Source organism: Canis lupus, chromosome 5 (assembly GCF_011100685.1).
Source record: "Canis lupus familiaris isolate Mischka breed German Shepherd chromosome 5, alternate assembly UU_Cfam_GSD_1.0, whole genome shotgun sequence".
NCBI lineage: Eukaryota > Metazoa > Chordata > Mammalia > Carnivora > Canidae > Canis > Canis lupus.
This window is the reverse complement of record NC_049226.1, coordinates 20,982,520-21,008,786: the sequence shown is the minus strand read 5'-3', so window position 1 is coordinate 21,008,786 and position 26,267 is coordinate 20,982,520. Positions and strand designations below refer to the sequence as shown.

The window sequence follows — 26,267 nt, the reverse complement described above, 5'->3', positions numbered from 1 at the left end:
CCTGACTGGGATGGGGTGAGTGCAAGGTGGTGGTGGAGGGAGACTATCTCTGGGCCAATGAAATCATGACTTGAGCTGAAACCAAGAGTCAGACACTCAAGAGACTGAGCTACCTAGCTGCCCCCTAAGCCCTTTTAGAAAAGCACTGCGTGGCCAATTAGAAGCATCTTTTCTGTTTTGAGGGACGTCTGGGTGGCTCAGCGGTTGAGCGCCTGCCTTTGGCTCAGGGCATGATCCCAGAGTCCCCAGATCGAGTTCCACATTGGGTTTCCTGCATGGAGACTGCTTCTCCCTCTGCCTGTGTCTCTGCCTCTCTCTATCTCACATGAATAAATAAATAAAATCTTAAAACAACAACAACAACTCTGTTTTGAGCCTTTCTATTCACACTTTGGTACAAAACTCCTTATCTTGCGGTGCTGAGTAATCAGCCCTATTAGAAAAGTCCCTATAATGTAATAATAGCACCTAAAATGTAACTTAAAGCAAAGTAAAATATTACAGCTTGAAAATAATTAGCAGATACAAAATTCCTTGGACAATTTTTTCTTGAACATGCACTAAATTGTATTACCTTGCTAGCAAGGGAATTAGCAAAGCAACTTTTTGTTTTTGCTTTTTTTGTGGGTATAGAGACTGTATAGAAACAGAGGGGTTGGGCAGCCCCGGTGACTTGGTGGTTTGGCGCCGTCTTCGGCCCAGGGTGTGATCGTGGGGACCAGGGATCAAGTCCCATGTTGGGCTCCCTGTGTGGAGCCTGCTTCTCCCTCTGCCTGTGTGTCTCTGCATTGCTTTCTCTCTCTCTCTGTATCTGTCATGAATAAATAAATAAAAATCTTAAAAAAAAAGAAAAAAAGGAAACAGAGGGGTTCTAGAATTAGGAAGTGAAATGTGTCCATAAGTAGCTAGTTGGGTTTGTTTTGTTTTTTAACAAAATAGAGTTTTTATTTTATAAGGTCATAAAAACATCATGTCCCAGCAGTGATTACAAAGGAAGTCTGTGGTGGGATAGTCAGAGTGCTTGGTGCAGAGATCACTAGAAGAAGAAAAAATCACATATTTAAGAAGTATATAATAAGAATCTACATATGATTGAAATAGAAATAACAAATTTTTCCTCCTCCAATTATAGAGTATGAAAGCATGAAGTGGAGTCAAACAGTGATCAAAAGCATAGCACCAAACGTGTTAATTGCCAGTCATTTTCTCCAACTGTGAAGATGTGGAATGCACAATTTACCCATTTCTTAGTTCTGGGATAAACACTTTTTTGATACAGAGTACCCCAGATGTCTTCATGTCCTGCCTACTTCACAGGATTGTTTGTAAAGATTAAATGAGATGATGATAGCCCTCTGAATATTTTAAAGCACTAGACAACTATAACTCTCCATGTATTCTCACTTATTCTTACTCATTTAGTTTATACAATGGAGATGACATTCTAAAAATAAAACTTATATAGTGTTCTCTTAATCTGGTGTAAACATTTATGTATTGGGTGGAATCATCTTTCTTGGAAATATTTTAGGAACTAGATAATAATCTCTTTAGAAATCATACAATGTGAAGTCTGAAAGAGGAATTAGATCAATATTTCCCAGGCTTTTGGATTTAATGGACTATTGAGAATAATGACAATAAGGATAATAACGCAGAACGAATGAGCACTGAGTGGGCAGCTTTATATTTTTTCAAGTAGGACATTAAAAGTCTTAAAAATCTTTATATTTTTATTTCATGAAAGACCACTTTCACACCAAAAAGACTAGGAAGTACATAGAATAAGAGTAAAGGACCATTTTTTCAGGTAGATGCTGCGGCTTTATGAAAAACTCTACTTTCCCCCCTCATTTTATCACACAAGGGGAAGATGTCAACACAGATTGTGATCAGTCCCCAAAGAGTGGTTGGGATCCTACAAAGACTGCCCATAATAACTGCGCCCTGATCATCTAGTCTAGTTTTATGAAGTAACTTATATTTCACAATATTAGCAAATCCAGTGAAACAAACCAAGTACCTATTTCCTGGGAGCTTACTTAAAACGAATGGCCTTTTTCACAAATAGCCAACACACACACACACACACACACACGCAAACATTGAGATGTTTCAAAGGGTGTGTGTGGGGGGAAGCCTGTGCAGTCAAACGTAGTTTTGCTAAGGTGTGAGACTGTGTACCTGGAATTTATGGAGGGTGTTATTGACCTTTGTTTTATGAGGTGATATATTTTTTTTTCTTTCCCATCAACTAACTGGGCATAACCTTAAGAATGTCTATCTTTGAAATTGCAGGTCAAAGTCACCACAGGAAAGCATGAACTTCAAAGTATGTGGGCCATGTCTGTTAGAAAGTATTTTTTGAATGCTGCCGATTAAGTCGACTAGACCTACCGGACATCAGGAAAGGAGGTCTTCCCATCTTCCCCAAATACACACTTGGAGGCGAGGAGAGATTTTTGACTCAGGGATCGCAACTGGTGTGGGAGGGGGGTACGCCCCTCGGCCAAGCGCGGGAGAGCTCCTCGCAGCGCTCCCGGAAGCTGTGCGGCTCGTCACGTGACCCACGCGCTGCCTGCTGGGAGCCCGCGGAGTCTGCGCACTGGCGCCGCTCGGTCGCGAACCAGGCCTCTTCATTCCCGCGCTTTCGCTGAAGTGGAAGGTCCCGTCGGCATGTAGTAGTAGCCTGGGCTTGGGGTGGGGCGGGAGGGATGCATGTTCTCGAGGGTGTGAAGCCAGGCAGTGAGAGGACGGACGCTTGCTTCCTCTCAGGGGCGTTAGCGGGTCTGGAACACAAGGAGGGAGGAAAGGCCGCGGGGAGGGAAGCGGGGGGAAGAAAAAAAGGTAGGTGACATGGCCCCAGGGGCCCACTAGGCGTTGAGGAGAAAGAGAAGATGAGGAGAAAAAAAAAAAAGTTGCGTAAGGTGCAGGGTCATTGCTTGGTAAAGTCTAGGTCACCGGAGCATTGGCGTGCGGAGCCGAGGTCGGCGTCTGCGAGTGGGGTGTGTCACGGGAGGAGTCCCACCCAGCCTCGTGACCCGGCGGACTCGGCAGGGCGGGTGGGGGAGGGCGGCTAAGTGGATGACAGAAAAAAAAACAAAAAACAAAACAAAACAAAAAAACAAACAGATTAATTTTTGCAGAAACAGAATTACCTAACTGTGGAAGTTTTCATTTGCTGTCCACACGCGTTCTGCTACCCTGAGGGGGAGAGAAGAGGTGTAGAAGGAAAAAGGGAAGAGAAAAAGGGGAAGGGAGAGGAAGAGAAGGGCTCTGGTGGTGGCTTCTCTTTTGGAACTTCCCAAGGCAGAGCGAGCCCTCCGGGGCACGTGTGGTGTTTTCCTGCTGCTGTGGTGGTGGACCCTGTGGAGCACAGGACGGAATTCATGATCATCATCAGTGTTTTAGTATTGTTCGTTGTTGCTGTCTTTCTGTCTCATTTATACGAATATGATGTGTGACCAACCAAACAGATTCATTACAATTTTTCAGGTCACCATAGTTTCTACAAGAAAAGAAAAAAAGAAAAAAAAAAAAGAAGAAGAAGAAGAAGAAAGAAAAGTAAATTGATATTCAAGTATAGACCGGGCTCATCTCTCTCTTTTTTCTTTTTCTTTTTCTTTTTCTCTTTTCCGGGCTCATCTCTTCAGACGTAGAGGCTATCCCCGTGTGGGTTTCTACATTTTTACTGTGACCGTAATCTTTCAGATTCCTAGGGAAATGATCTTCAGGATTTATGGAAAAGTAATTTAAGAGTAAAATTTGATGCTCTGTGAAGGTCAGATAGGGCGGTGGAAACTCCGACGCGAAATCTCGGTTCTAGACTGGCTCAGTTGCACTTGTTTGAACTTGGCCAATGATCTCTGCCTCTGTGTTCACGTCTGTGAAAAATGACATTGAACCAGTTAGGTAGACTATGAGATATATTTCACCATTAAGATTTTTTTTTTGAAGGTAGAAGAATCTTAAATTCTGAAACGAGGCAAAAGTGCCAAGGAGACTAGTTTGGCTGAACCTAGGCAGAGGGAGTAGGTGAAAATCATGGGTTGGTAGGTTGACCCCAGGTGACGTCGGACTTTAGATGCCCTGCCATGGAAATTGAACTTGTTCTGGAGCAATGAATAGTGGGAAGGGAATTTTGAGTTAAGGGGATATGGTAATCAGTTTGAAATATTGGCAGTAGTTGATAGGATGGAGTAGGGTAGAGGGAAATTAAGTAGTTCAGATAAATGACAGATAACGAGAGCCTAAATGAACAATTAGAACTTAAATAAAATTGGTGGGACTAGGAAGAAAGGGGAAGACTAAAATAAGCTGTAGCATGGAGTTTGTACTTACATTTGGCATTCCCTTAAACTTTGCAGCTCTTGCCTCCAGAATATGATGGCAAGTCACATCGTAAAACCTGATACTAGAAATTGCAAGAGACCAAGAGAGCTGGAGGTAATCCATATGCTCCTGGAGCCTTAACCTTTGGTTTTATTTTTTATACTTCTCAAAATTTTTTTCTATTTAACCAAGTTCTGTTGATGAATGGAATTTAATGTTTTCATATTCCCGGAATTGGGCTTGTCCCAGCAGGAACTATGTTGACTCCACCTGCTTTTTCACTAAATTAATGGAGGTCTTCAAGAAACTATTGGGAGATTTCTTTCTTGTAATTAGTGGTGTAGAAACAAATGGTTTCATGCATATATGATACCTAAGATTTTAAGTAATTGTTTTGCTCTAGTAAATAGGAGACCTAGGTACTATAGTTGCTGATATTTTCAATTAAGAGCACTGTGTTCTGCCCTTCTTCACTACTGCTCCCACCAATAGATCTGTTTGCATTTAGGATATTATTTGCTTCCTTAAAGATCTTGCAGTTTTCCAGACATTTGTCTGTTGTCTAAATGAAAGTTTTACATTATTGCTATGGAAACATCTACCCTTTCAGGATACAGGAAACTTTTCCATCAGGGGATTCATACCATAATCAAAGTCTAACGTAAAACCAAAGTAAAATTTAGCATGTTGAATAAGGTTCTTGTTAGGCCTAAAAGTTTTCTCGATAATAAAATGTCAAATGACTAAGTGGGACATGAGTGCATATAATTTCTAGTATGTTTGCTCTTTTCCTGAAAGATATTTTATTTGCCTTTTTTGGGGACAGCATGCATATGTTCTAAGAATCCTGTTGACTGGGATCCCTGGGTGGTGCAGCGGTTTGGCGCCTGCCTTTGGCCCAGGGCACGATCCTGGAGACCCGGGATCGAATCCCACATCGGGCTCCCAGTGCATGAAGCCTGCTTCTCCCTCTGCCTATGTCTCTGCCTCTCTCTATCATAAGTAAATAAAAATTAAAAAAAAAAAAATTAAAAAAAAAAAAAAGAATCCTGTTGACTATCTATTTTCTTTACTTTTTTTTATTAGCCTCAAATGCCAGATAGTCCACAACTGTCTTCTCTTGGAAAATCAGATTCCTCTTTCTCTGAAAGCTCTGGACTGTTTTATAAAGATGAATCCCTGGAGAAAGATTTGAATGGTGATATATAAATGCATATATTTCTAAACAATGATTTTCTAATACAGAAAGTTTGTTATAGTTCATAACTTACTCAGTGACTTTTTTTTGAACAGATATGAGCAAGGAAATTAATCTAATGTTGTCTACATATGCAAAGATCTTAAGGCAAGTACTTATAGTATATCCTCTTGAGTCTTTCTCTTAGAAATGATTTTTTTCTTGAAACCATAATGGGAAGTTTAGTTCAGTGGCTGCAAATCTGTCCAGTAATTGTAATTTCAGAGTTTTTAAATAATTAATTAGTTGGTTATTTTCAAAGACTAACATGAACTTTTCCACTAAAATCCTGTGTTTTGTTACTACCAAAGCTAAGTACTAGGCTGGTTGTATTTTGATCTCTGATTAGATGATATAACATTTAACATTTTATGAAAAAAATATCTTTGAGAAAGATGCCATTTGTTGAAGTTTAATGATAAGAGTGCTATTAAAGATAAATATATTTATGAAATATTAAAATATTATGTCATATATTTGAAGACTGAATTTAAATATTTTATTTGCCTGAGATTATCATGTTTGTAAGATGTTTGCTGTTGTTTTGTTTTTTAAGGTTTTTTTCTTTTTTTAACTACTGGACAATCATTGTATTTGGAAGATGGTTTGTGTGGCTGTTAAAATAATGTATATAGTTTAATATGGGAATTGTATTGTAAGATATATAGTCTGCAGTGTCAGGAGACTTTGAATAGTCCAAAATATTTACATGACTAATTTAACTTTCACTGAAGAGTGTTTGTAAGTTAATGAAGCTTTTTGATATGCAAAGCTATTTAAATGAAGTTGCTAACAAATGACATCACTGTGATAGTGTCACTAGACATTATAACTATTTAGTTTAACGTAAAACTTTTTTTTCCTCATTAGTGAGAGAGCAGCAGTAGATGCATCTTATATTGACGAGATAGATGGACTCTTCAAAGAAGCCAATACTATTGAAAACTTTCTAATACAAAAAAGAGAGCTCCTGAGACAGAGGTTTACAGTGATTGCAAACACATTGCACAGATAAAATTGTGTACTTAACATAAGCTGAGAATTTAAGCCCATTATTGTACTAAAAGAATGACATTAATGCTCTGAAAGCTCTCTAGTTACTAAAGAAAATGTGTACCTTAAATGTAGAAGGGGAAATTCCTTGCATTTCTTTTCTAGATTTAAAAGAGGCTTTAAACTGGACATTAATATGAAGTATGTAGCTTTCTTTTTTTTGAGGGTTGAATATTTGGCATATTTCATAGAAATATAAATTATTTAAGTTCTCTGTAGATTTTTTTTTTAAACCTCCTAGCCTTTCTTAAAATTCTAAAAGAGAACTCAGTGAGTTAATTTGATAATGTTTAACAATAATGCACTTCTTCTTTTAGAATACTCTGTCTAAATAGCAGATAGATAGCTATGGAGATAGTTTTTTATTGGAGATAGTTTTAAATGGTTTTCATGGTCAGTATTATTAAAAAAAAACTAAAACCTCAAGGTAATTTGTCCAGTTTCACAATATGTAATAAAATATGACTCAACTATTGCGTTTAATGTTATCATTTGATTATTTTAACTATTAATTATTATATATGACTAATAAAAATTCTTGGCATAAAATTATTTTTTTGTGATAAAAGTGATAAAATAAAAACCAGAAATTACTAACCAGAACCTTATATGAGTTGGCTTTTTTACATATCAACCATACAATGGTGCAGTTAATAAATTATGTTTAGAAACCTTAGCAACTGTGTGGTATAAGATTGCCTAAACAACAAAGTAACCTTGGTGAGTCATTTAAAACCTATGATAATTCATAAATTGAATTTCAATTAGAGGATCTAAAACTCATCTAGCTAAAAAAAGGTTGGAAGGTCGTGTATGATTTTATCGAAGACTTTTAATATGTTTTATAATTATATATGTTAGCTATTATATGTGATAACTATATTAAACAGAATTTTAAAAATCACAGCACACATTTGTCAATCATATAAGTAATTCAATCTGTTTTATGTATATTTTGCCATATAAGCAATCACAAATTTGGACATATTTACAAATGGCACCACAGGGAATTTGATATTCCTCTGGTGTACAGGATATTTGCCTTGCTGCCTTCTAAATGTTAAAACTCATTTGACAACTAAAATAGCAATCACATTACTATTTGAAGGCATATATACCACATTTATATAAGTACTCATGCAAGAAAGGATTGAAAACAGTAAAATAAAATATTAACTAAAAATATTGGCTAAGTGAAAAAAAATTAATTAGGTTTGTAGAGGGATATGCTAATGGCACAGGATAGGTTGAAGGTCAATGAGAGAACTATTAGTAATGGAATTTTAGGGGCAGCCTGGGTGGCTCAGTGGTTTAGCACCGCCTTTGGTCCAGGGTGTGATACTGGAGATCCTGGATCGAGTCCCACGTTGGGCTCCCTGCATGGAGCCTGCTTCTCCCTCTGCCTGTGTCTCTGCCTGTCTCTTGCTCTGTGTGTGTCTCATGAATAAATAAAATCTTTAAAAAAAAAAAAGTAATAGAATTTTATTTTTTAAAAAAATATTTTATTTATTTCTTTGAGAGAGAGAGGTAACAAGAGAGAGAATGAGTGGAGAGGAGTGGGAGAAGCAGACTCTCCATGAGCAGGGAGCCTGATAGGGTGCTCCATCCCAGGACCCTGGGATCATGTCCTGAGCCGAAGGCAGGCACTTAACTGACTGAGCCCCCCAGGCACCCCAGTAATGGAATTTGAAAATACTAAATGTAACCAGAAGATTATATTTGAGTTGTTATGACACGTCACATAGATTTTGAGTTATTCTGTTAACTTACAGAATTTTATAATGTTCTAAATACAAAGACATCTACTGGCACATCATAATTTAATGTTCCTGAATTACTCTTTTATAAGCATTTATTATTAATGAGAAAGATAAGGCTAACGTTGTTTCAGAGGGCATTTCATAATATGTTATATCTTAATGGTGTCACCATTGTTCAACATGTTCTTTTTTATGCTGGTTCAGAAAATTGGTTTGATCATTTCCTTTGGTGTGACTAAGACTAGGGGAAGTGATTTTTAATTTATTTTTTATTTTTTATTTTTTATTTATGATAGTCACAGAGAGAGAAAGAGAGAGAGGCAGAGACATAGGCAGAGGGAGAAGCAGGCTCCATGCACCGGGAGCCTGATGTGGGATTCGATCCCAGGTCTCCAGGATCGCGCCCTGGGCCAAAGGCAGGCGCCAAACCGCTGCACCACCCAGGGATCCCCTGATTTTTAGTTACTGTGTGTTTACTGGTCAGAAAAGCTACCTCCTATGATAAAAGTTCCTGAAAACCTAATTAAGACTGATTTTTATCACGTTTTGGTGTTTTTTGTACCATCCATATAAACAAAAATAATTATCTTTGGATGATTAACAACTGCAGATATGTTATTACCCTTTAGTTTGCACTTCTAATATCACTCATTTCAATAAAATGTCACAGTTTATAAATTATTTCTCACTAGTTACCAATAAAAATAGATATTGAATATCTTTGTACATCATACTCTGCTAGGCATTGAGGGGAATACAGAATAAGATACTCTGTTCTCCCTTTTGACAGTTGTAACCACTCCTTTCTTGAAATATACTTACATGTCTTTGCTAGGAAGCCAGGATAGGTAAATGTTAAGAGTATCTCTGTGCAGTGCTAGTTAACTCCTTAGTGGGTGTTGGCAAATGGGTCAGAAAAGTAGTGAAACGAGTTTTGGAAAGGAAAGAAGTGGATATTTCAGGCAGGGGAAGGTTTCTAAAATGGCACCAAAGAACAAAATCATGTGGTATGTTGGATAGACTTTCTCTGGAGCTGAGAATTCACAAGGGAATAGTGCATCATCTAAACTGCTAGAGAGCAGGGACTGAATCTTGTTTTCTTATATTCCTAATTTGTAGCACAGTATTTGATATATTGGTGTTCAAGAGTGTTTGTTTAATAAAAACATACAGGGTTATATGTTTTGTTGTTTTTTTTTTATAAATTTTTTTTAATTTTTTTATTTATTTATGATAGTCACAGAGAGAGAGAGAGAGAGGCAGAGACATAGGCAGAGGGAGAAGCAGGCTCCATGCACCGGGAGCCCGACGTGGGATTCGATCCCAGGTCTCCAGGATCGCGCCCTGGGCCAAAGGCAGGCGCCAAACCGCTGCGCCACCCAGGGATCCCTGGTTATATGTTTTTTAAGAGCATACCTTCACAGAGCCTTATTCGTACTAGATTGTCAGAAAATGTTTTGTAAATTAAATAAATGGAAAAGAAAAGGAGGGATGAAATATTAGAAAGCAGAGGGACAAAAGATGGAAAGTAGGTGTGGCCAAAAAGGTAGAGTTCTTTGTTGCTAGACGACGTTGGACTATATTCTCTAAGGAAAGACATGTGGATCTTTGAGAGAAGTGGCATAATGAAACTGAGCCGATGGATCAAGGGGCTTAATTGTACTGTGAGAAGAGGTTTGAAAGAAGAAAGTTTAGGAAGGGAGACCTCTATTAGTGGTCTAATTTCAGAATTTGAAACAGCTATTTATGATAGGTTAGGTAGTTAGGATATTTCTCCTGAAAATGAGACTAAGAGATTGCAGGTGTCTGGAAGCCCTGCCCCTTGTCTGCCCTCCCTGACTCCCTCCCCCATTCCCTCCTATTCTGTCAGTGAGCCAAGGACAGCCCAGGAAGTGAGTGTGAGGTTTTGGAAATCACAGGATCTGCTGCTACTAAATTCAGTACCAGAATGTTTTCTCAGACCTTTCTCCATTTTGTCAGCAACCTTTCTACCATTGCAGTGGGGTTCCTTTCTGTGGTAGTACACTGGATCCCAGGTAGGGGATTTGCCCCTTGCTACCCCCCTTCCTCCTCTTCGTACGTAGCACCTTAGGCTTCCAATTCTGTGTCTCCTTCCTGAAAAGTTCTGGGGGCTTATGAAGCTTTTCACTCTGTGTGTAGCAGGTGCAGGCAGCAACACCATGGAGCTGGGAGTTAAGGAAGACTTGAGTCAGGATCTGTTTACTTGTCAGGGAAACAGTCTTTCCATTTGTATATTTTGTATAACATACAGGGCAGGATTCAGGGTTTAGGGATTCTCTTGAATCTGCAATATGAAGAATATTCACTATTTAGACCCTTCTCAATTGCAAATCACTGCTTCTCGTTCTAATGTAAATGTTTGGTTATTCTATTTGCATTCTGGGGGACTGCTTTAAAACGTCTGGTGGTGGTTTTCTAGCTTTTTATTATAGGTACTATCATTACAAGATTTTATTTCTTGAAATTGGCTGATGTTGAACTACCAGAAATCATATTAATATGCATTATAAACTTCAAAATTGTTTAATAATTTAGTGCTTGTAGTATGCAACATAGTGTGTTAGGTACTAGAGTGGGGGTAAAAACAAGTGATCCTTTATTCAAGAAATACCAGTAGTAGAGGTTATAAATTGTATTCATCTTTATCGCAGAAGAGAGAGTAAGATGAGTGCCTTAACAGAGCTGAAATAGATGCTGTGTGAGTTCACACTAATGAGAATCAGTTCTTGCTATAGAAAAATGGGAATGCTGTGTTTGAGAAGCACCTGCTATGGGCACTGGATCTTGAAGGATGAGTAGGGTAAGTGAATTTCACCTGGAAGAGATGGGAAATATCCTAGGTGAAGAGAAGGTTGTAATTATGATGAGAAGAGAATGGGGAATGGTTTAGTTTGGCTGGAGTGGAAGGCATTAGTTAGGGGGCACCTGGACAGGTAAGTTGGTGTGAGATGGTACAGTGCCTTCAGTGCCTGCCAAGAAGTTTAGACTTTACTTGGTAGAAGCGAGGAGTTATATGTGAAGGCTTTTGGAGGATTATTTAATACAATCAGATCTGTTCTTAAGAAGATTAATTTTGTAGCAGTGCTTCCCGAAATTTTTCACATCATAGCACACATAGAAAATGATAATATTTTTACCTTACATTGGAGTAAATTGGATGGGATCCTTTAGAGCTGGAGACAATTGACCTGTGGCCTCTGGCCATCCCAAGGGATCAAGCGATCACGAGGCCCACCCAGTCAGAGGCTCTGCATGGTAGATAGCTTCCCTATCTAGTTTCTCCTTCCAAGTAAGAGGCTATGCCAACATCCTCTAAGAGGATGTGAGGGCCTAAATTAGGACAGTAGAAAGGAAGTGACTGGATAGGTAAGAGAGATTGAGGAGGACAGGTTCAGGCAGAAGAAAAATTGGGGGGGGGGGCGCTGCCCAGGTGGGGTGGACTAGCAAAAATCTTTACAAAGGATTTCCCCAGATAACCTTGTAAACTTCTCAGCCCTAATAGTTTATACTGGCCACCACATATCATCCCCTTAGCATTCTCTTCCTGGTCCTGTCTGGGGATAGTCAGAATTTAACCACTTAGTGAATGTGAGGGGCCAGTGGAGAAGACGAATTCAAGGCCCACAGAGATTTTGAAGCTAGATGATTTAGCGGTGGAGAAAATGGATTTGGAAAGGGGAAAATGAATAATTCTCTTTTGGCGTGTTGAGAGTCACCTGCAAGAAGTACTTGGTAAAATTAAGGGACTTGGTGAGACTACCAGGGAGGGTGTGCTGAGATTATAAAGAATAAAGGTCCAAGGTCAGACTCAAGAGGTGATAAGAAGAGGAGCCAATTAAGGGAAACTACTCTTATTATATGTAATTCTGACAACAAATACAAATGGGAAATATTATCCTCCTTTCACTCTATGATCCCCATATTACCATTGAAAAACTTAAGGCTCAGAGTGGTAACTTACCCAAGGTTGTCAGCTAGTAAGTGAAGCTAGCGTAAAGCAAACAAAGAGGGAGTAGGGAAGTTAGAAAAATGCAGTGTTTTCAGGAACCAAGAATAGAAAAGGGTTTAAAGAGGTATAGATCACAATATCAAGTGCCATGGAAAGTTTGAAGAGTGTACAAAAAACTGCCAATAACATGCTATGGCGGGATCTCTGGGTGGCGCAGCGGTTTGGCACCTGCCTTTGGCCCAGGGCGCGATCCTGGAGACCCGGGATCGAATCCCACGTCGGGCTCCGGGTGCATGGAGCCTGCTTCTCCCTCTGCCTGTGTCTCTGCCTCTCTCTCTCTCTCTGTGACTATCATAAATAAATAAAAATTTAAAAAAATGCTATGGCGTACAAAACATATGGACATATACATTTTTTCTAAAATGCAAGGTGTTTTAAATTCATGAATCTCTATTCAGACAAATGTCCAACCTGGGTATTCAGTTTCTATTTAAGTGTGAGGACTAAAATCACTGACCTCAGGACATTTATTTTAATGTTAAGAGGAGAGTGAGATGAATATGCATAATATAAATGAAAGTAATAAGATAAATACCTAAGGGTTTCCTCCTCCAAGTTTTCAAAGTATCCTCTTTATACCTCTAATATTGGGGTTCTCAAATTTTGGTATGCCTAAGAATACTTGCTTGCTGTATCTGATTCTGCTTAGGTCCAGTCTGGAGACCATTAATCTGCATTTTAGCAGTAATACCGTGTATTTCTGTTCCAAGTAGTCCTCAGATCATACCTTGAGAAATAGTGCTCAAACAAAACACTGATTACAGTACAAATGGTCTGTTTGTATGTCCATTTACTAGGGAACAAGTTCCTTTACATCAAATTCACATACCTTTTATCCCTTACCAGTTACCACTTTGTAGAATGAGTAAATAATTTGAAGGAAAATGATGTTAGGTCTTGTTGGGTTGATCATTGAAAGCTATATAAATAATGATAGGTAACATTTTTTCTAAAACCTTGTTCTAAAACCTATACATAACCTAACTCATTTATTTTTTATAGCCCTAGAAGTAATAAGAATTATTATTATCCCCATCTTAGAACGGAGGAAACAGAGCACAGAGAGGTTGTCTTGTTCAAGGCTATTTATTTGAAAAATGGGAGGCCAGGATTTGAACCTAAGCAATCTGGAGCCCAGCAGAAGAACCTGGGCCAGTACTTTTATCAAATATTACACTAGACTTCCTCTTAAAGGAGGTAGCACTTGACATAGAGTTTGAACAATACTAGCATTTCCTTACGGATAGATGAGTCCATTTTTTTTGGAAATTAGGAAATAGTTGAGTTTGAATTGTTATTTATAGGAAAGTAGAAGGAATCATGTACTCTAAACTGAATTTTATAAAGATTTGAAAGAAATGGGATAATAGATATAACATTGTAAAATATTTTGCTAAAATCATGCAATGCAAATCTCACTTCTTTGGAGGAATAGTATCTCTCTGTGTCAGTTTTTCTGGTTTAGATTTCTATTTTACTGTTCAAGATCTGTGAAATAAAATAAAGCACAGTCTAATATATCTCACCACCTCTATGCATTAGGCAACACTATCTTGTGAACATCAAATAAATATGAAATAATAGGGATAATTTCCAGCTTATTATATAGTAATGATTTTTTTCTTCTCGTAACTTTTGAAGCCCAGATAATTTCAGACCATGTATCACTGCATAATTTAATTCATGACATTCTTCTTTTTTTTTAATGACACCTTTCTTTTAGAAAATGCCATGCACATTTATGTGTATGCCACTAAAATGGAAGAAATTGAATTACAGATCCTACTAAATTCTCATAAATTGCTATGAAATCGTTGGCATCCCACTTTGGTGTATCAAAAGTACTGACATAGATGTAATTAGGATAGTAATGAATAGTGGTCATTTTTCATTCTAACAATGAGGTTGCTTTTAGCACATCTGAGGTTAATATGTAGACTCAGTCTTGTGAAAAGAGGACCATTGTTCAACTGTGAGAAATGATAGTAGTAATAAAATCTTGAGTTAATTCTTAGGGGTATTCTTGCAGATTTGTACTGCAAGAATACAAAAAAAGGATTGTTGTAGTTCAAAAATGGAGAACCAGGATGCCTGGGTGGCTCAGTGATTGAGCATCTGCCTTTGGCTCAGGGCGTGATCCTGAGGTCCTGGAATAGAGTTCCGCATCAGACTCAGGGAGCCTGCTTCTCCCTCTGCCTATGTCTCTGCCTCTCTCTTTGTGTTGCTCATGAATACATAAATAAAATCTTAAAAAAAGAAAACAAAAAAACAAAACAGAGAGGTGACATTTGAGAATGAGGAGGTAGAGGGATTTGGAGATGATATTTAGTATTGGGTTTACTTTTCCCTTACTAGTAGGTAGGAGTATTGTCTCTGGAGAAACAGGTATCTTGTACAATTTTTTGACTCTTGATTTCCTCTTCACAGTTTTGAAGAAATACATGGAAGGTACTCATCAGAAGAAGGCAGTCTTCCATAAGCGTGAAAGGCTCCCGTGTATTGCACCACTACTAACCACGGTGGAGGAGATGCCACAGATGGTTTCTGCCCAAGTCCGAGGACAGTTTCCTGAGTGGCTCAGTGGCTATCTACTTCGAATTGGGCCTGGGAAATTCGAGTTTGGGAAGGATGAGTAAGTCTTGATTTTGGAGAACAATTTAGATTTTTTTTAGTGTGACTGGTTCTGTGCATTAATGTGCATTAAGTCTGTTTTCTCTCTGAGGCTAATGTTGCATGCAGTCCCTTTGATTACAGGTGAGAAAACCGTAGTCTACAGAAAAGATAAGACACTTAATTCTTAAAAAAAAAAAAAAAAAGAAAGAAAGAAAGGGGGATCCCTGGGTGGCTCAGCGGTTTGGCGCCTGCCTTTGGCCCAGGGCACGATCCTGGAGTCTCGGGATTGGGTCCCACGTCGGGCTCCCGACATGGAGCCTGCTTCTCCCTCCTCCTGTGTCTCTGCCTCTTTCTCTCTCTCTCTCTCTCTCTGTATCTATCATAAATAAAAATAAATAAATCTTTATAAAAAAAAAAAAGGAAAGTTCAGACTTTTCTGCTTTGCAGAATATTATGAATTCAGAGTCCTCTGAAGGCTTATGCCAAAAGAGAAGTGCCTGTATGACTACCAAGCTCTGTTTCACCACAAGTTCCTGAAGGAAGAGGCAATGTCTTCACTTCAGACAGCTCCCCTACTCAGCTCGCCAGACACCATGACTTTTTCAGTTCCTCAAACTGGACACATTTATTTTTGCTCAGGGTCTTGGCATTGGCCCTTATCTGTCTTCCCAAGTCTGATTCTTGTCATTCAGATATCAGCTCAAATGTCCTTTGAGCCTTTCCTGATATCCCAATCTAAAAATGCTATTATTAATTATATTACCTATTAGGGTGTCTGTGTAGCTTAGTTGGTTGAGTGCCTGACTCTTGGTTTCTTGGCTTCGGTTCAGTCATGATCTCAGGGTCATGTGATGGAGCCCAGTGATGGGCTTGGCACTTGGCTCAGGGTCTGTTTGTCCCTTTCCTCGGCTCCTCCCCTTGCTCATGTGCCCCTCCCCCCAACTAGATGAATAAAATCTTTTTTAAAAATGGTGTTACCTATTTTAATTCTATGCATAGCACTGTCAATGCCTAGTATTTGTTGTTGTTGTTTATTTGTTGTTTTATTGGCCGTGTTCTTCCACTAGAATATAAATTCCATGAGGGCAGAAAGTTTTTTCTTCTTCACCCTATATCCCCAGTATCTAGGACAGTGACCTGTTCTTTTTTTTTTTTTTTGGCCTGTTCTTAAATAGCTCTCAAAAAATACATATAAATAAATGAAAAACACCAGTGATTCTTTAGTATATTATTACTCTGTTTAGTAGGGACATGAAATGATTAAAGAAACCCCTATGGTAAGGAAGGAATCTTCTTTGCCTTAAACTTTTTAAAAAAAAGATTTTATTTATTCATGAGTGACATACAGAGAGGCAGAGACACAGGCAGAGGGAGAAGCAGGCTCCCCACAAGGAGCCTGATGCAGGACTCGAATCCAGGACCTGGGGATCACAACCTGAGCCAAAGGCAGATGCTCAACCACTGAGCCAATTAAGTGTCCCTTTAAACATTTTCGAATATTAGAAACTTTTTTTTCTTTTTTTTTTTTTATTTATTTATGATAGTCACACACAGAGAGAGAGAGAGGCAGAGACATAGGCAGAGGGAGAAGCAGGCTCCATGCACCGGGAGCCTGACGTGGGATTCGATCCCGGGTCTCCAGGATCACGCCCTGGGCCAAAGGCAGGCGTTTAACCACTGTGCCACCCAGGGATCCCAGAAACTTTTTTCCGTTATAAAAGTTTTTACTTATATAAAACTTTTTGAAATATAGAAGAATGGGGGAGGGGCAAGATGGCGGAAGAGTAGGGTCCCCAAGTCACCTGTCCCCACCAAATTACCTAGATAACCTTCAAATCATCCTGAAAATCTACAAATTCGGCCTAAGATTTAAAGAGAGAACAGCTGGAATGCTACAGTGAGAAGAGTTAACGCTTCTATCTAGGTAGAAAGACGGGGGGGGGGGGGGGGGGGGGGTGGAGAAATGAAACAAAAGGCATCCAAGGGGGAGGGGCCCCGTGAGGAGCTGGGCTAAGGCCAGGGCGAGTGCCCCCAGGACAGGAAAGCACCATCCTGGAGAAGCAGGGGCTTCACCAATCTTCCCGGAGAAGCAGGGGCTTCCACCAATCTTCCCGGAGGAAAGGCGCTGTCAGGGAGTTAGAGCAGGACCCCAGGAGGGGCGGGGATGCCCTCAGGCTCCCTGGGACACTAACAGACACCTGTGCCCTGGGGAGAGTGCGCCGAGCTCCCTAAAGGGCTTCAGCCCGCGGCACGGCTGGACCCGGGAGCAGCTCGGAGGGGCTCAGGCTGCGGCTCCGCAGATAAGGGGCTGCGCGGCCAGGAGCGCAAATCCAACAGTGCAGGGCTGGGAGCACAGGACACCAGGGACACAGCCCAGGATCTGGCCTCCCCCCGGGACAGGCAGAGGCCCGGAGGGCACAGGACAGCAAGGACCCTCCTGCCCCAAGCTGAGCAGATCAGCGGCCCCTCCCCCAGAGCATCCAGGCCCCTGCAGACTGAGAGCTCTGTAGCTACTGTGGGAGCTGAATCCAGGGCTCCAGGGCTGGCCGCTGCCACTGTGATTGTTCCTCCTGGGGCCTCACAGGGTAAACAACCCCCACTGAGCCTCACAGTGGCCTCACCTGATAAACAGGATAAACATCACTTACTGAGCCCTGCACCAGGCAGGGGGCAGAGAAACTCCCCCAAGTCCTAACACCTGAAAATCACAACAGGCCCCTCCCCCCAGAAGACCAGCTAGACGGAAGGGGGAAAAACAAATTATTGACCAAGCAGCACTGGAAAGTTCCAGGGGAAGTCAAGGGACTTACACTATACAGAATCAGAGGATATTCCCCCTTGGGTTTTTGGGGGATTTTTTTTTTTTTTTTTTTTTTTTTTTTTGGTTTTTGATTTCTGTTTGCTTCCCCCACCCCTTTATTTTCCTTTCTTTATTTTTTTCCTCTTTTTCTTCTCTTTTTTTTCTTCTTTTTTCTTTTCTTTCCTTCTTTCTCTTCTCTCTTTTTCTCCTTTTCCCAATGCAACTTGTTTTTGGCCACTCTGCACTGAGCAAAATGACTAGAAGGAAAACCTCACCTCAAAAGAAAGAATCAGAAACAGTCCTCTCTCCCACAGAGTTACAAAATCTGGATTACAATTCAATGTCAGAAAGCCAATTCAGAAGCACTATTATAAAGCTCCTGGTGGCTCTAGAAAAAAGCATAAAGGACTCAAGGGACTTTATGACTGCAGAATTTAGATCTAATCAGGCAGAAATTAAAAATCAATTGAATGAGATGCAATCCAAACTAGAAGTCCTAACAACGAGGGCTAACGAGGTGGAAGAACGAGTGAGTGATATAGAAGACAAGTTGATGGCAAAGAGGGAAACTGAGGAAAAAAGAGACAAACAGTGAAAGGACCATGAGGATAGATTAAGGGAAATAAATGACAGCCTGAGGAAGAAAAACCTACGTTTAATTGGGGTTCCTGAGGGCGCTGAAAGGGACAGAGGTCCAGAATATGTATTTGAACAAATCATAGCTGAAAACTTTCCTAATCTGGGAAGGGAAACAGGCATTCAGGTCCAGGAAATAGATCCTCCCTAAAATCAATAAAAACCGTTCAACACCTCAACATTTAATAGTTAAGCTTGCAAATTCCAAAGATAAAGCAGCAAGAGACAAGAAATCCCTGACTTTTATGGGGAGGAGTATTAGGGTAACAGCAGACCTCTCCACAGAGACCTGGCAGGCCAGAAAGGGCTGGCAGGATATATTCAGGGTCCTAAATGAGGAAAACATGCAATCAAGAATACTTTATCCAGCAAGGCTCTCATTCAAAATGGAAGGAGAGATAAAGAGCTTCCAAGACAGGCAGCAACTAAAAGAATATGTGACCTCCAAACCAGCTCTGCAAGAAATTTTAAGGGGGACTCTCAAAATTCCCCTTTATGAAGAAGTCCAACGGAACAATCCACAAAAACAGGGACTGAATAGATATCATGATGACACTAAACTCATATCTTTCAATAGTAACTCTGAACGTGAATGGTCTTAATGACCCCATCAAAAGGCGCAGGGTTTCAGACTGGATAAAAAAGCAGGACCCATCTATTTGCTGTCTACAAGAGACTCATTTTAGACAGAAGGACACCTACAGCCTGAAAATAAAAGGTTGGAGAACCATTTACCATTCAAATGGTCCTCAAAAGAAAGCGCGGGTAGCCATCCTTATATCAGATAAACTAAAATTTACCCCGAAGACTGTAGTGAGAGATGAAGAGGGACACTATATCATACTTAAAGGATCTATCCAACAGGAGGACTTAACAATCATCAATATATAAGCCCCGAATGTGGAAGCTGCCAAATATATCAATTAATAACCAAAATTAAGACATACTTAGATAGTAATACACTTATACTTGGTGACTTCAATCTAGCGCTTTCTACACTCGATAGGTCTTCTAAACACAACATCTCCAAAGAAACGAGAGCTTTAAATGATACACTGGACCAGATGGATTTCACAGATATCTACAGAACTTTACATCTAAACTCAACTGAATACACATTCTTCTCAAGTGCACATGGAACTTTCTCCAGAATAGACCACATACTGGGTCACAAATCAGGTTTGAACCAATACCAAAAATTGGGATTGTCCCCTGCGTATTCTCAGACCATAATGCTTTGAAATTAGAACTAAATCACAACAAGAAGTTTGGAAGGACCTCAACTACGTGGAGGTTAAGGACCATCCTGCTAAAAGATGAAAGGGTCAACCAGGAAATTAAGGAAGAATTAAAAAGATTCATGGAAACTAATGAGAATGAAGATACAACTGTTCAAAATCTTTGGGATGCAGCAAAAGCAGTCCTAAGGGGGAAATACATCGCAATACAAGCATCCAAAAACTGGAAGGAACAATACAAGCATCCAAAAACTGGAAAGAACTCAAATACAAAAGCTAACCTTTCACCTAAAGAGCTAGAGAAAAAACAGCGAATAGATCCTACACCCAGCAGAAGAAGAGAGTTAATAAAGATTCAAGCAGAACTCAACGAAATCTAGACCAGAAGAACTGAGGAACAGATCAACGAACCCAGGAGTTGGTTCTTTGAAAGAATTAATAAGATAGATAAGCCATTAGCCAGCCTTATTAAAAAGAGAGAGAAGACTCAAATTAATAAAATCATGAATGAGAAAGGAGAGATCACTACTAACACCAAGGAAATACAAACGATTTTAAAAACATATTATGAACAGCTATACGCCAATAAATTAGGCAATCTAGAAGAAATGGACGCATTTCTGGAAAGCCACAAATTACCAAAACTGGAACAGGAAGAAATGGAAAACATGAACAGGCCAATAACCAGGGAGGAAATTGAAGCAGTCATCAAAAACCTCCCAAGACACAAAAGTCCAGGACCAGATGGCTTCCCAGGGGAATTCTATCAAATGTTTAAAGAAGAAACCATACCTATTCTACTAAAGCGTTTGGAAAGATAGAAAGAGATGGAGTACTTCCAGATTCGTTCTATGAGGCCATCAACACCTTAATTCCAAAACCAGACAAAGACCCCACCAAAAAGGAGAATTATAGACCAATATCCCTGATGAACATGGATGCAAATATTCTCAACAAGATACTAGCCACTAGGATACAATAGTACATTAAGAAAATTATTCACCATGACCAAGTAGGATTTATTCCCAGGACACAAGGCTGGTTCAACACTCATAAAACAATCAATGTGATTCATCATATCAGCAAGAGAAAAACCCAGAACCATATGATCCTCTCAATAGATGCAGAGAAAGCATTTGACAAAATACAGCATCCATTCCTTTTTTTTTTTTTTTTGGGAGGGGGGAAGAGGCAATTTTATTTTTTAATTTCATGCTTGAAATTCACAAATGTACATGAAGTACTATGTAAACTTTAGGATAGCATTATTTGACTTGAGCAATATCACCTCAATCTACGTTTAACTGGGGAAATACAATTTGGCCATTCTGCTTTAAAATGTCAAAAAGCCACCAAATTAGAATAGGGCACTTAATAATTTTTAAATTGAGTCTCCCATACAGATTTGTAAGTTAATGTTGGATAAATTTATATTTAGGTAAAACACGTTTCAAGATATTATGCAAGAAATTACATCTTTTGCATTAATGGTCCCCTGGGTTGCACTTGGACTAGTAACAAAATATATACTGACATCATACACTAAACTATATTCGTATTATAGATTACAAAAATTATTGAAAGCCAGAATGAATCTTTACGGTTGGAGGGACCTTTAATAGTTTAATCTTTGGGCTTAAGAAAGAAAAATTAGTCCCATACTGCATCTCACATCTCTTAAAAATAGGAAGTGTTTTAGCAGCTTAAAACCTTTAGTTATATAAAACTTATTACACTAGGATTTACTTTGAAATATAGTTTACAACCAGATCAATTATACATACACTGGCACTTTAGCACAAGGGCAAACTTTTAAAAACAATTTGTTTTGGACCTTTAAAATCAGGCCATAGTATAAAAACAGAGTCCATGGTCTTATTCAGCAAATTCATACTAAAATATTCTATTTTTGTAGGATAAATGCCAACAAAACTTTACATAACAGCATCCATTCCTGATCAAAACTCTTCAGAGTGGAGGGATAGAGGGAACATTCCTCAACATCTTAAAAGCCATCTACGAAAAACCCACAGCAAATATAATTCTCAATGGGAAAGCACTGGGAGCCTTTCCCCTACGATCAGGAATAAGACAGGGATGTCCACTCTCACCACTGCTATTCAACATAGTACTAGAAGTCCTAGCCTCAGCAATCAGGCAACAAAAAGACATTAAAGGCATTCAAATTGGCAAAGAAGAAGTCAAACTCTCCCTCTTCGCCGATGACATGATACTCGACATAGAAAACCCAAAAGCCTCCACCCCAAGATTGCTAGAACTCATACAGCAATTTGGTAGCGTGGCAGGATACAAAATCAATGCCCAGAAATCAGTGGCATTTCTATACACTAACAATGAGACTGAAGAAAGAGGAATTAAGGAGTCAATCCCATTTACAATTGCACCCAAAAGCATAAGATACCTAGGAATAAACCTAACCAAAGAGGTAAAGGATCTATACCCTCAAAACTATAGAACACTTCTGAAAGAAATTGAGGAAGACACAAAGAGATGGAAAAATATTCCATGCTCATGGATTGGCAGAATTAATATTGTGAAAATGTCAATGTTACCCAGGGCAATGTACACGTTTAATGCAATCCCTATCAAAATAGCATGGACTTTCTTCAGAGAGTTGGAACAAATTATTTTAAGATTTGTGTGGAATCAGAAAAGACCCCGAATAGCCAGGGGAATTTTAAAAAAGAAAACCATAGCTGGGGGCATCACAATGCCAGATTTCAGGTGGTACTACAAAGCTGTGGTCATCAAGACAGTGTGGTACTGGCACAAAAACAGACACATAGATCAATGGAACAGAATAGAGAATCCAGAAGTGGACCCTCAACTTTATGGTCAACTAATATTCGATAAAGGAGGAAAGACTATCCACTGGAAGAAAGACAGTCTCTTCAATAAATGGTGCTGGGAAAATTGGACAGCCACATGCAGAAGAATGAAACTAGACCACTCTCTTTCACCATACACAAAATAAACTCAAAATGGATGAAAGATCTAAATGTGAGACAAGATTCCATCAAAATCCTGGAGGAGAACACAGGCAACACCGTTTTTGAACTCGGCCACAGTAACTTCTTGCAAGATACATCCATGAGGGCAAAAGAAACAAAAGCAAAAATGAACTATTGTGACTTCATCAAGATAAGAAGCTTTTGCACAGCAAAGGATACAGTCAACAAAACTCAAAGACAACCTACAGAATGGGAGAAGATATTTGCAAATGACATATCAGATAAAGGGCTAGTTTCCAAGATCTATAAAGAACTTATTAAACTCAACAGCAAAGAAACAAACGATCCAATTATGAAATGGGCAAAAGACATGAACAGAAATCTCACCGAGGAAGACATAGACATGGCCAACACGCACATGAGAAAATGCTCTGCATCACTTGCCATCAGGGAAATCCAATTCAAAACCACAATGAGATACCACCTCACACCAGTGAGAATGGGGAAAATTAATAAGGCAGAAAACCACAAATGTTGGAGAGGATGCGGAGAAAAGGGAACCCCTCTTACACTGTTGGTGGGAATGTGAACTGGTGCAGCCCCTTTGGAAAACCGTGGAGGTTCCTCAAAGAGTTAAAAATAGACCTGCACTATGACCCAGCAACTGCACTGCTGGGGATTTACCCCAAAGATACAGAGGCAATGAAACGCCGGGACACCTGCACCCCGATGTTTATAGCAGCAATGTCCACAATAGCCAAACTGTGGAAGGAGCCTCGGTGTCCATAAAAAGATGAATGGATAAAGAAGATGTGGTTTATGTATACAATGAATATTACTCAGGCATTAGAAATGACAAATACAAAAAAATAAAAAAAAGAAAAAAAGAAAAAGAAATGACAAATACCCACCATTTGCTTCAACGTGGATGGAACTGGAGGGTATTATGCTGAGTGAAATAAGTCGGAGAAGGACAAACATTATATTGTCTCATTCATTTGGGGAATATAAATAATAGTGAAAGGAAATAGAAGGGAAGGGAGAAGAAATGGGTAGGAAACGTCAGAAAGGGAGACAGAATATGAAGACTCCTAGCTCTGGGAGACGAACTAGGGGTGGGGGTGAATGGGTGACAGGCACTGAGGGGGGCCCTTGACGGGATGAGCGCTGGGTGGTATTCTGTATGTTGGCAAATTGAACACCAATAATAAATAAATTTATTATTAAAAAAAATTATCGAACAGAGCGGAGATGGTGGTTGGGGGGAATGTGGACCATATCCTGGTAGCACTTTGGTGTATTTCCTGCTAGGCTTTACCCCATTTCTATAGATTGGTTTTAAATAATTATAATCATATTGTGTGTAGAATTTTTTTATTGAAGTATAATTAACATAACAGTTTCAGGTGTACAACGTAATGATTTGATATTTGTATGTGTTGCAAATGATCATCAGAGTAAGTCTAGTTAACATCTGTCCACACATAGTGTTTACTTGTTATGAAGACTTTTAAGGTTTTTTTCTTTTAGTAATTTTAAATATGCAATATAGATTATTGACTATAGTCACCATGCTGTATATTACATTCCCATTACTTATTTTTGTACTTTTCGACTTCCTTCACCCATTTCACCTAACTTACCCCTCCTCCTCATCTCTTGCAACCACCTGTCTTGTTCTATGAACTTGGGTTTTTTTGTTTTTTGTTTTGTTTTTAAAGATTCTTTGTATTAATGAGATCAGGTGGTATTTGTCTTTTAACACCTGATTTTTTTTTTTTTTATTTAGCAAAATGCCTTTACCATATTGTCACAAATGGTGGATATCCTTCTTTTTTATGATGGAATAATATTCCATTGTATATATATATATGTACTTTATCTTCTTTATGGGTTTACCCACTGATGCACAGATTGTTTTTGTATCTTTGCTATTGTAAATCATGTTACAATGAATGAGGGGATGCAGATATCTTTTGAGGCTAGTGTTTTATTTTCTTCAGATAAATACCCAGAAGTAGAATTACTGGATCATACGGTAATTCTGTTTTTAATTTTTGAGGAACCTCCATACTGTTTTCCACAGTGGATGCACCATTTACATTCCCACTAACAGTACATGAGGGTTCTCTTTTCTCAACAGCTCACCAACACTTGCCACTTGTCATTTCTTTGATATTACCCATCCTAACTGTGAGGTGCTATTTCATTGTGGTTTTGATTTTCTTTTCTTTTTTTTTTTTTTTTTTTGATTTTCATTTCCATCATGATTAGTGATTTTGAGTATCTTTTCATGTGCCTCTGGGACATCTGAATGTCTTCTTTGGGAAAACATCTACTCGGATCTCTCCATTTTTTAATTGAATTGTTTATTAATTAATTAATTATTTTTACTATTGAGCTGTGTGGGTTCTTTATATCTTGGATAGTAGTTGATTTTTTTGCCCTTATTTAAAAAATTTCATGCCTTTTAACCCATGTTGCTATGAAATCTGAATGACCATTATTTTTATGGCTGGATGATAGGTGGTTTGGAGGCAGAGAAAAAGAAGGTGAATGAGCTGGCCTGTGGATCCCCCTGGCTCTAATCAGCAGAGTTGAGCTTTTTTCTATTTCCATATCTTGATTCCATGCAAGTTATAATTTGAAAAAGATTATAAGGCAAAAAGAAGAGGGAGGAGGAAGAGAAAAATAAAACAACTAGTCCAACCCTGAGAGAGTAACAGTCTCTTGCAAAAGCATATGGTCTTTCATCTGCTGCAAAAGTAGCTCTAATAAATTTTAAAACTAAGCAGCAGGGCTGCTCATGGCCTAGGCTTGTACTACATGCCCCCCCCCCTTTTTTTTACATGCCTCTTTAAAGATAAACATCTTTGTGGGGGAAGTGGTAATGTGGCTGGTCCATTTTTTCAGAGCCGGCAGTAGGCATTTACAGAAGAACAGGATCTAGCCTTCCCCTTGCATATGAGGTACATATGCCTTCAGGTCAAAGTAGAGGTTTGGTTTAGTGATTGGCCCCCCTGATCAGACTTCCTGGGCCGGTGGAGAACTAAAGCCGGGGGACCCCAACCTATGGATGAGAGTAGCCCCACTCAGTCATGAGTGTTGGTCCCTTTGTGAGATGCCATTCAGGAGTCTCTGTCAACATGTAGACATAGTAGTGACAGTCTTCTTCAATTAAGAGCCCTTTTTCAATCAAAAATATTTCACTGATTTCATCAGTGATTTAAGCAATGATATCAATGATTCCATGCTTATGAGTTTTTAAAATGACATGAATTTGGGTGGAATGGGAACTATGCTTAGCATTTTCATACCTACCACTGTCCTGGACTGACTTCAGGACCTCCCATCCCCACTGCAGTGACTCTCCCCTCTGTGCCACAACGACAAGGCTACATCTACATCATGGAACTTATGCCACAGAATCGTCCTGCCCTTGATATCTTGAACTCTGAGACTCAGCTCTCCGTTCAGCACTCCAGTGTCCCTACTCCTTCATTCCCATCAAACTTGTTTTCAGTGTTGAGACACTTGGGTGGCTCAGTGGGTTAGGCATCCAACTCTTGATTCTGGCTCAGGTCAATGATTTCAGG

At 39.3% G+C, this 26,267-nt stretch overlaps 2 protein-coding genes across 3 annotated transcripts in view; both read left to right on the top strand.

Annotated features, from left to right (window-relative positions):
* Positions 1-2,589: 2,589 nt before the first annotated feature.
* On the top strand, positions 2,590-7,095 carry TEX12 (testis expressed 12). 2 transcript variants are annotated; one of them, XM_038536149.1, is made up of 5 exons: positions 2,590-2,665; positions 4,368-4,446; positions 5,419-5,530; positions 5,626-5,677; positions 6,440-7,095. In XM_038536149.1, the coding sequence occupies exons 2-5, from the start codon at positions 4,384-4,386 to the stop codon at positions 6,582-6,584; spliced, it is 372 nt and encodes a 123-aa protein (XP_038392077.1). In that variant the 5' UTR covers positions 2,590-2,665; positions 4,368-4,383; the 3' UTR covers positions 6,585-7,095. The 2 variants fall into 2 exon arrangements, with proteins under 2 accessions (XP_038392077.1, XP_038392078.1); XM_038536150.1 differs by lacking the exon at positions 2,590-2,665 and adding an exon at positions 2,828-3,564.
* Positions 7,096-10,259: 3,164 nt separating this feature from the next.
* BCO2 (beta-carotene oxygenase 2) overlaps positions 10,260-26,267 on the top strand; it is a 49,572-nt gene continuing 33,564 nt past the window's right edge. The window contains 2 exon segments of the mRNA XM_038536148.1: positions 10,260-10,418; positions 14,840-15,044. Coding sequence (XP_038392076.1) covers positions 10,331-10,418; positions 14,840-15,044 — 293 coding nt within the window. The 5' untranslated portion in view covers positions 10,260-10,330.